An 11,314-nucleotide genomic window follows, 5' to 3' on the forward strand; every position below is an offset into this window, starting at 1 on the left:
AGTACCAATGGAAATGTGCTTTAAGTATAATACAAATATGATATTTCAAAGATTTAGTTCAAAAAAGAATATAAAGCAGTTCAAATAATTTTTATATTGATCACATGTTGATTTGATGTTTAAAACATATTGCATTAAATAAAATACATTATTAAAAGTATTTTCATCTGTTTATGGTTTCTACACATTCTATTTTGCATGTGGAACTTTCATCCTTTTTTTTTTTTTGAGAGACAGAGTTTCACTTTGTTGCCCTCAGTAGAGTGCTGTGGCATCACAGCTCACAGCAACCTCCAGCTCTTGGGCTTAAGCAATTCTCTTGCCTCAGCCTCCCAAGTAGCAGGGACTACAGGCGCCCGCTACAATGCCTGGCTATTTTTTTTTGTTGCAGTTTGACCAGGGCTAGGCTTGAACCCACTACCCGCAGTATATGGGGCCGGCGCCCTACTCACTGAGCTACAGGTGCCACCCCATAAATGCTTCTTATAGAGGTTTAATTTTCTAGGCCATTCATGGGCTAGACAATGCTGGAGTCACCATTCCTTGTTGTGCTTGTTCTCTCTTGGGCATCTAAATCTAAACTTATAATTTCATCCCTCCCTTGGTCCTGTGACGCTCCTGTAAGAATGATAACATTACACAAACTGTAGGTGCTTAAACAGTATTTATTGAATGATGGATGACAGGTTGTGGAAGTAGAGAGGAACTTGATGTCTTAGGGGGAAGACCCACATCACCGCTTGTCTGCTTCCTCCAGCTCCAGCATGGCGTTGGCAGTGTTTATGTGGTGGGTGGTGGGAAGACAATGGCAGAATATTTGTTTTTTTTGGTGTTTCTCTTGGTAGAATTAGTAGTGTATGTGCTGTGTCCTGGGGTCCAGGTGCTGGTGGTGGCAAAATTTATAGAGGTAGCATTTGGGATGAAGAACATGTTGGTATTGACAAAAAAGCTGGAGTTTTTGATGTTGGGGAGAATAGATAAAATATGTTTTTTTTGTTTCATAGCACTGGAATTCTTGGTAATTTTTAGTATTTCTTCAGCATCTTTGCCCAGTGTGGAGGGCATTTCATGTTGCAGGTAGCTTTTTATCAAATGAACCACTTTTGGTCCAATACAGCATTTTTTCTTCTTGCATTTCTGCACCTGTTTTTCATCCACATTGCATTGGTCCTTGCATCTCCCAAAACCCATTAAACACCTTTTCAAGCCAAAATATTCTGCACACAAGAAAGGGTAGAAAATCATTAGGCCAAGGTTAATAATTAGAGATGATGCTAAAACTGCTGGAGAGAGATGAATAGCATAGAGGGAGTTTGTTAATACTAAATTTTAAGTCCAGTGTTTAAGGATATTGATAGAGGCACCTGGGTAGGCCAAGTGAATCTCTGTTCACCTCTGAAATCCAGAATAAATCTGTTTAGTCTCCTTTTCTTGAGTAACTTTAAAAGCTAAAGACATGTAGAAGCAAGAAGAATAGGAACCCAATTATTTGCTTTTAAGATAAGATTTTAGACACTTGTAGGGTACCACCATTCTATTTCTTTGATACTGGAAAATGCCAATCACAGAAAAAAATCTCTCATAGAACTAAGCTGAGAAAGAATTTCAAAAGAAAATCAATAGGATTTTTGGGAGTGTTCTCGCCAAACCCAATAGTCCTTGACTTCTCTCTTCTTGACAATTGCTAGACCCGTGATTCCTGGGGCATGGTGTTCTATCGCTTTTATCTTCTCTGGACACTCTGTGCCTCAGAGGTCTTATTCATTATCACAGCCTTAACCCCATTTCTATCAAGATAACTTCCATATTATTCCAAATTCCCTGCTTAGCTTGACACCTCATCTTCATCTATTGGATGATCTTTCCAACCCAATGTCTCATCTGTTTTTTTTTTTTCTTTTTCTGAATCAAGAAAGCTCTTTCTCCATCACTCATCTTTTAAAAAAATTATTTATTTATTAATTTTTTGAAAGACAAAAAATTGTCTGCACCTGGGCTGGAGTGCAGTGGCGTTATCAGAGCTCACTGCAACCTCAAACTCCTTGGCTCAACCAATCCTCCTGCCTCCAGCCTCTCAAATGGCTTTGGACTATAGGACCACACTAATTTTTTTTCTTGTCTGTAGAGATTGGGTCTCATTCTTGCTCAGGCTGGTCTTGAACTCCTGGCCTCAAGCAGTGAGTCTTCCTGTGTTGACCTACCAAAGTGCTAGGACTATAGGCCTGAGCCACCACGTCCCCTGCCTATTTTAACAGTTAATTTTTCACCAATTACACAAAATTTATGTAGCAAAAAATAATTTTCCAAGCATGTTGACTATTATTTCCACACTATTTTTCTCATCAAATACAAAAAAGAACAATTCTTGAACTGGAAGGAACTATACTGATTAACCCCATTATACTCAGGTGGAACTTGAAGCTTAATGTGGCTAAATGACTTTACACAAGATGACATAGCCAGACTTGCTTATGGTACTGCCTTTCTCCTAGGTCCCAGGATAAAGCATTAGAAATATCTACGACTCTTTCACTTTCCCTTCTGTGACCTATTGCTAATCATTCCAAATATCTGGGTGATTCTTGTATTCTGAAATAGGTCTCAATGCCTCTCCTTTATTTTTGAAAAACAATGGCCAATCTTCTGACTTGGTCTTTTGCCATAATGCATTTCTAGATGCCCCTATGGTGATTTGGGGATCTCTAGGAAGGCTGAAGGAAGGGATAATAAGATGCTAAAAAAATCTGAAAATGTTGACATAGAGAATAGGCCCGTTACCTGGATTCTCAGAGGAGGAAGTTTTTGAGCATAAGGGTGAGGACAGCCTCATTCCTACACCAGAGTACAAACTGATAGGAACTATTGCTTCAAGAGATGGCTTAAATTAGAAAGAGAGCTAAATGAAGTGGACCTGGGTGGAGCCTCAGGAGATAGATATGTACATGGCAGGGAGGCAGCATTAAATGTTGGCTAGTCCTGCCTTCCTTCCCCCCCTCCCTCCCTCTCTTTTTCTCTCTTTCTTTCCGACAGGGTCTTACTCTCTCATCCAGGCTTGAGTGCGGTGGTGCAATCATGGCTCGCTGTAGCTTTGAATTCCCAGACCCAACTGCTCTTCCTGCCTAAGCCTCCTGAGTAGCTGGGACTACAGGTGTGCACCACCATATCTGGTTAATATATTTTTCTTTTGGTGGAGATGGGGTCTCACTGTGTTCCCCAGCTGGTCTTTTGTCTTTTTTTTTTTTTTGAGACAGAGCCTCAAGCTGTAGCCCTGGGTAGAGTGCTGTGTCATCACCGCTCACAGCAACCTCCAACTCCTGGGCTCAAGTGAGTCTCCTGCCTCCGCCTCCCAAGTAGCTGGGACTACAGGCACCTGCCACAATGCCCAACTATTTTTTTGGTTGCAGCCGTCATTGTTGTTTGGTGGGCTCGGGCTGGATTTGAACCCGTCAGCTCAAGTGTATGTGGCTAGTGCTTTAGCCGCTTGAGCCACAGGTGCCAAGTCCTCCAGCTGGTCTCCTCCTGGTTTCAAGTGATCCTCCTGCCTCAGCCTCCCAACATGCTGAGATTACTGGCATGAGCCACTGTGCCTTGCCTGAGGGATACTTTCTGAGTACACACACAAAAAATACCCTGCTTTCCCTGTAGTTCTTTGGTGTTTCCATCAGACACAGTTCTGGGGGTTGGGTCCTATGGAGATGCACTGGGGATGGGGCATGACTTTTGCAATAGGTATGCTCCTTTGCCATCTCTTTGAGCATCTCGTCTTTCAGCACATTTTTGGGTTCCCATTGTCATGGACAGCTAAATCCCTGGTTCCTGACACTGACTCCTCTTAAACCCAGGAATCCATATTACCTGTGTTCACCTGGTATTGTAGCATGAGGCTGGCAAAGATAGGAAAAAGGAGCTTCATGGTTGTGTGCCAGAGAGGAAGCCTTGGATCTGGGTCGGTGTTGTTGAGCTCTGGCCTTTATTGGTCTCTTCGTGGCCCTAGGCCATGAAGCAGTGAAGTGCAGCTAAAGTAGACTTGTGTGCTGCTCACAGAAGTTGTGTTTTATGTGATTCTGTTTGATAACACACTTTCTTGAATACCTCTGTGCAACAAATTCCCTGCTCTTGATCCTTGGGGAAAAAGAAGGAAGGAAGGAAGGAAGGAAAGAAGGGAGGAAGGGAAACAGAGAGAGAGAGAGAGAGAGAAAGAAAGAAAGAAAGAGAAAGAAAGAGAGAGAGAGAGAGAGAGAAAGAAAGAAAGAAAGAGAGAAAGAATGAATAAGCCCTTTGCACCTCTTCTTCGTAATGTTGGAGGAGGGCAAAGGTTGTATGTTTGACTCCCTGTTTGTCAGCTCACTTATGCTAAGGTTGGCACTTAGTGTCTGAGACTCAGAGGAGGGCAGAGACTCAGTCTTGTTTGTACTCGTATCCTCTGTGGCCAGCATGAGTAGTAGATCAGCACATAAGCTCAGTTGGTGTTTGTGGAAAAAGTTTGTTGGAGGCACCTCTTGGCATAGCTTTAACTTTTGAATTTACAGTGATTCTTGCATCTTCCAGAAACAGCAATTTTATAGTGTGCTGCCCTGATGTTTTGGTCATAGCTGATTGATCCAGAGGTAACTTAGAGCCAAGGCTACCAATCAGACGCCTTCCCTGCTAATTGTAACTTTTTCTAAGAAATTCAGATATTGGAAGATCATTGCTTCCGAATATCATTAACTGTGCAAATCCTAAGAGCTCCCTTCATTTCTTAGCTTTCTAAGCTCAGGTCTTCATAGGTTTTCATTAGCTACCATGGGATTTTTCCAACAATTCCCTGTTTTATTTAAACTATACTATTATTTAAAAAAATAAAATAAAAGCGCAGGTGGGGCCTGTGGCTCAAGGAGTAGGGTGTCAGCCCCATATGCCGGAGGTGGCGGGTTCAAACCCAGCCCTGGCCAGAAACTGCTAAAAATAAATAAACAAATAAATAAAATAAAAGTGGTTCCACTTATGAAATTTCAACTTATAAAATGTATATTTTTCTTCTATGAACAAAAATGACCAAGCTAAGGCATATTTACTTACCTTGACATTAAGAGATTGGATAAATAACCCTGTGGAATCAGTCCTGAGTATCACATTTTCATTGGTTTCTGGTCTCTTAAGATGCCTTAAAAATAATATGATTCACCCTGAAACAGGACCTCTATCTCTGACCACTCACAAAAATTAATTCAACATGATAAAAGACTTAAATATAAAAATTCTAGAAGAAAAAGTAGAAAAAAACTTTTTTTTTTTTTTTTTTTAGACAGAGTCTTACTTTGTTGCCCTCAGTGGAGGGCCGTGATGTCACAGCTCACAGCAACCTCAAACTCTTGGGCTTTAGTTATTCTCTTGCTTCAGCCTCTGGAGTAGCTGAGACTACAGGCATCCCCCACAATGCCTGGCTACTTTTAGAGACAAGGTCATGAGCTCAGGCAATCCACCTGCATTGTCCTCCCAGAGGAAAAACTCTTTTAGATATCAGCTTAGGTGAAGAATTTATGAGTAAGACCACAAAGGCAATGATAGCAACAATAAAAATAAATGAATGGGACTTGATTAAATTGAAAAGCTTCTGCACAGCAAAGGAAATAATTATCAGAGCAAAGAGACAACCTACAGAATGAGAGAAAATATTTACAAACTTTAAACGACCTATAAAGGGCTAATATCCAGTTCGAAAGAACTCAAACAAATCAACAAGACAAAAACCTAAGCCCATTTTCTTTTCAATTTTAAGTAAATTTATTTCAGGTTAATGTGAAGGTATAAGCATCTCGGTCAAAATATTTGATTCTGTTAGGTAGAGTTTGTCTGTGGTTTTGTCTCACACACAGGTGTGCCAACCGCCCTCACCCCATGCCCATTCAGTGAGAGCACTCCAATCCCCTCCCCCTCCCTCATTACCCCACCCTCCAACTTGAATTGAAATGAGTTTTTTTCCTATTTGGGCATGTATTGGATCTTCTACTGGCTTCATATTAGTATTGAATACACTGGAAATTTGCTTTTCCATTCTTGTGGTACTTTACTAAGAAGAATGTGTTTCAACTCCATCCAGAATATTACAAAAGATGTGAAGTCACCATCTTTTTTATGGCTGAATAGTATTCCATGGTGTGCATATACCACAGTTTGTTAATCCGTTCCTGAATTGATGGGCATTTAGGTTGTTTCCATATCCTGGGATGTAAATTAAGCTGCAATAAACAATCTAGTGCAACTGTCTTTATGATAAAATGATTTTTTTTTTCTTCTCGGGAGATGCCTAGTAGTGGGATTGTGGTGTTAAATGGGAGATCTAATTTGACAAAGACTCTTTTTTTTTTTTTTTGTGGTTTTTGGCCGGGGCTGGGTTTGAACCCGCCACCTACGGCATATGGGACCAGCGCCCTACTAGTTGAGCCACAGGCGCCGCTGGGAGATCTAATTTGAGATCTTTGCGAGGTCTCCATATTTTTTCCCAGAGAGGCTGTGTGAGTTCACAGTTCCTCCAACAGTGTAAAAGTGTTTCCTTCTCTCTATATGTGCAGCTTTGGGACTTTGTGATGTGAGCTAATCTTACTGGGGTTAGGTGGATATCTCAGGGTGGTTTTGATTTGCATTTCTCTGATGATTAAGAACGATAAGCATTTTTTCATATATTTGTTAGCCATTGTCCTTAGAAAAGGTTCTATTCATGTCTCCTGCCCAGTGATCTATGGAATTGTTGGCTCATTTTTTGTTGATTAATTTGAGTTCTCTGTAGATCCTAGTTATCAAGTCTTTGTCCGATTTGTAATCTGCAAATATCTTTTCCCATTCTGAAGGTTGTCTATTTGCTTTGGTTGTTGTCACCTTACTAGAGCCAATTATTAAATAAAAAGTGGGCAAAAGAGACAAACAAGCTTTTCAAAAGAAGATAAACAAATAGCCAACGAACATGAAAAAGTGCTCGAAGTCACTAATCGTCAGGGAACTGCAAATTAAAACCACAATTGGATTCTCACCTTAACCCTGTTAGAATGACTTTTATTAAAAGGTCCAAAAATAATAGATGCTGGTGTGATTGTAGAGAGACAGGAACCCTTCTGTGCTGCTGGTGGGGCTGCAAATTAGGATAGCCCCTGTGAAAAACAGTAGAGAGATTTCTCAAAGAACAAAAAGTAGACCTACCATTTGATTCAGCAATCCCACTACTGGGTATCTACTCAAAGGAAAAGACATTATTTTATCAAAAAGACACCTGAACTTGAACGTTTATTGCAGCACAATTCATAACTGCAAAGATGTAGAATCAACCTGAATGCTCACCAATTCATGAGTGAATTAACAAAGTGTATTAATATACATACTATGGAGTACTAGTCACTATAAAAAGAAATGAAATGATATAATTTGCAGCAATTTGGTTGGAACTGGAGATCATTATTCTAAGTGCAGTATCTCAAGAATGGAAAAACAGACACCACACGCACTCACTAATAATTTGGGGCTAATCAATGGGCACACATGGACAGAAAGAAGTAAAAGTCTTGAGAAATCAAGAAGAGGGGAGGGAGGAGAAAAGAAGGGGTAAAAACCTATCTAAGGTATAATGAACACCATGACTAAAGCGATGTAAATCAATCCATTTTAACAAAAACATTTGTGCTCTCTTAACATTTTGGAAACTAAAAAATAATAAAAAATAAAATTCCAGTATGAAAAAATTAACAATGGCAGTCAAAAGCAGAAAGCCTAGATCTAATTATATTATTCTTTCATGAATGTAAAAGGCATTATGAAGCACTTAATAATCTACCAAATTCCACCTTTTTCCATCTATCCAGGGATTCCTTAGACTTGCATGCAATTATCTCTTTAGTTAAATACACAGCACTTGACAAGAGCTTAGATTCACAGTCACATTATTGTTCCTGATATTACCAGGTCACTTGTAATGCTTGAAGCTTTTCCTTTGCCATTCTCTCTGCCTGGAGAGGTTCAGCTTATAAGGATTTCAATCTGCTTGTTTTAATCAGTGCTTCTTGCATAATTTGCTTAGATTTCTTACATGTGAGCCTTTTGTAGATGATTTGTTTGATTTTATTTATTCTTATTTTGCAGCACTTCTAAAATTGAATGAAGGAAAAAAGGGAGAGGACTCAGCAGGCCCTGAACAGCCTGTCACATTGTCAACTAAAATGCTAAATATATATTCTGATTTCTAAAAGGCCCCAGAACTTAAGTTTTTTGTTGTTTTTTTTTTCCAGACAGAGTCTTACTTTGTAACCCTCAGTAAAGTGCTCTGGTCTCCTAGCTCACAGCAACTTCAAACTCTTGGTCTCACTCTGGCTCAGGTTGGTCTCGAACCTGTGAGCTCAGGCAATCTACTCACCCAGTCTCCCAGAATTTTTTTTTAGAGACAGAGTCTCACTTTGTCACCCTTGGTAGAGTGCTGTGGCGTCACAGATCACAGCAACCTCAGATTCTTGGGCTTAAGTGATTTTCTTGCCTAAGCCTCCCAAGTAGCTGGGACTACAGGCACCCGCCACAATGCCTGGCTATTTTTTTGTTGCAGTTTGGCTGGGGCTGGGTTCGAACCTGCCACCTTCAGTATATGGGGCCGGCACCCTACGCACTGAGTTACAGGCGCTGCCCTGTTAAGCTAAGTTTTTAAAAATATATGTGTTTGCATTATCTGTGATGTTTCCTTTATTTTTCCTGCCATCAAGTTATTTGTGATATACAAAACACAAATGGAAGATATATAAAGTTACCCAGTAACATGGTAATTTAGTGAGCATTGTATCTAAATTGAAGGTCAAAATGATCTCAGTGATAACTGATTTTATGCAATATTACTTTTCTATACTGTTTCATATATGTAAATATAGGTAACATAGGCACTGTTAGGAAACATAATAAATAAATGTGAACCATCACCTACGAAACCTATCACGAATTTAAGAGCACTATTAGTACTATTTTTCTTTTCTTTTCTTTTTTTCCTTTTTGAGACAGAGTCTCACTATGTCACCCACCGTAGAGTGCTGTAGCATCACAGCTCGCAGCAACCTCAAACTCTTGGGCTTAAGCGAGTCTTTTACCTCAGCCTCCCAAGTATCTGGGACTACAGGTGCCCGCCACAACGCCCGGATATATATGTATATGTTTTTTTGTAGTTGTCATCATTGTTTGCCAGGCCTGGGCTGGGTTTGAACCCACCAGCTCTGGTATATGTGGCTAGCATCCTAACCGCTGAGTTATAGGTGCTGAGCTGAGTACTATTTTTCTTGAAGAAAGAGTCCCTGGATATCTGCAGGGGACTGGTTGCAGGACTCTTGCGGATATAAAAATCTGTGGATGCTGCAGTCCCTGATATGAAATGGTGCTGACTGTATATCCTTGGCTGAAGGATTATTTCCATTTGTGAGGTTTGAGCAGCATCATACTGTGTGCCATCTCCTGAAACTTTCTTTCTTCACTCAACATTATATAGGCTGTATCCAAGGATTCCATATTTATGGATTCGACAAATGATTCAATCAACCATAAATTGAAGATATTTGAAAAGCAAATTCCATCTATACTGAACATGTACGGACTTTTTTCTTGTCATTATTCCCCAAACAATAGCGTGACAACTATTTCCACAGCATTCACGGTGTATTAGATGTTTTAAGTAATCTAGAGATGACTTAAAGTCAGGAAGATTTGCATAGGTTATATATAAATGCTATAGCCATTGTATATCAGGGACTTGAGTCCTGAATAGGGAGGTCCTGAGATCAATCCCTCATGAATATTGAGGATCAACAGTATTTCAAAGATGGGTTTGTGTTGTTGCAGCCAATTGTAGTTCATTCATTTCTACAGTTGTATAATCCATTGTGTGAATATAACAAAGTCTATTCATCTATTTCTTGTCAATGGACATGTGGGTTATTTCTAGTTTTTTGTCATTATGAACAATACAACTAGAAGTATTCTTATACATGTATCTTGATATACATGTGTAAGAGTTTCTCAGGCTTGGTGCCTGTAGCACAGTGGTTATGGCACTAGCCACATACATCGAGGCTGGGGAGTTCAAACCCGGCCCAGGCCAGCTAAACAACAACAACTGTAACCAAAAAAATAGCCAGGTGTGTGCCTATCATCCCAGCTACTTGGGAGGCTGAGGCAAGAGAATTGCTTGAGCCCAAAGAGTTTGAGGTTGCTGTAAGCTGTAACGCCATGGCACTCTACAGAGGGTGACATAGACTCTGTCTCAAAATAAATAAATAAATAAATAAATAAATAAATAAATAAATAAAGAGTTTCTCTAGGATTTATACATGCAAAAGGAATTATTGGTCAAAGGGAATGCATGTACTTATATGAGATAATACTAACTCATTATCAAAAGTTGTCTTCCTAATTTATATCCCCAATCAGCAGCAGTGTATGTGTATAAATTTTCATTATTCTATAGCTTCCCCATACTTGATATAAAAAGGCTTCTATTTTTTTGCATTCTAGTGGGTATAAAATGGTATCCACTGTGGTCTCAGCTACTTGGGAGGCAGAGGCAGGAGGGCCTTTGAGCCTAAGAGTCGGAGGCCAGCCTGGGCAATGTAGGGAGACTAACAAAATGCATAAATCATTAAAAAAATTTAATGGTATTATTTTTGGTCTTAATTTGTGTCTCCCTGATTGTTATTGAAGATCAGTATTTTTTGTGCTGCTTGTTTTAACCTCATGACTTTTATCACTATTAATTTCTGAACGTTTATTTCAAGAAAGCAACAACTAAAAAGAATGATATAAAAGGTTGCTTGTTGGTACATTACATGTAAGAGCAAAAGCAAGATAAGATCAACATGGCGGCTCCTGTGGCTCAACGGAGTAAGGTGCCAGCCCCATATACCGGAGGTGGCGGGTTCAAACCCAGCCCCAGCCAAAACTGCAAAAAAAAAAAAAGAATCAACATGAATGTTTATTATGGTTAATTAAAATATGCCATATCCCCTGGCTTATTGTACCCTCAATGAATCCCCAACAATAAAAAAAAAAAAATATGCCGTATCCATTCTCTGAAATTCTGTGGTGCTTTACAAAGGAATTACCCAGGAAGAAAAAGAAAATAAAGGACATTTCATTGACTTTGGTTATTGGGAGGAAAATGTCCTGTCAGAAATCACTTGAGAAGTGTCATAGGAACAGAACCATACTTTACTTTGAGAGTTTCATGAACTTTGATGACAGTGCATCACTAAGGCAGGGTGAAGCCATTGGAACTACCCTAATTTTGGAGGTGAAAGAAAGAACGAGAAACCAGAAATAACTA

The 11,314-nt window shown here is 39.6% G+C and overlaps 1 protein-coding gene across 1 annotated transcript; it reads right to left on the bottom strand.

Moving 5' to 3' along the window:
• Positions 1-780: 780 nt before the first annotated feature.
• DEFB129 (defensin beta 129) lies at positions 781-3,913 on the bottom strand. Its single transcript, XM_053574722.1, has 2 exons — positions 3,856-3,913; positions 781-1,217 (listed from the first exon to the last, which is right to left on the bottom strand). The coding sequence occupies exons 1-2, from the start codon at positions 3,911-3,913 to the stop codon at positions 781-783; spliced, it is 495 nt and encodes a 164-aa protein (XP_053430697.1).
• Positions 3,914-11,314: the final 7,401 nt, after the last annotated feature.

The sequence above is a fragment of the Nycticebus coucang genome, chromosome 21, assembly GCF_027406575.1.
Source record: "Nycticebus coucang isolate mNycCou1 chromosome 21, mNycCou1.pri, whole genome shotgun sequence".
Classification (NCBI taxonomy): domain Eukaryota; kingdom Metazoa; phylum Chordata; class Mammalia; order Primates; family Lorisidae; genus Nycticebus; species Nycticebus coucang.

Coding starts and splice junctions, on each gene's coding strand:
- DEFB129 (XM_053574722.1), bottom strand. CDS start 3,913: ATGAAGCTCCTTTTTCCTATCTTTGCCAGCCTCATGCTACAATACCAG. Junction 1,218..3,855: donor ACAATACCAGGTGAACACAG/GTAATATGGATT, acceptor TCTTGTGTGCAG/AATATTTTGGCTTGAAAAGG.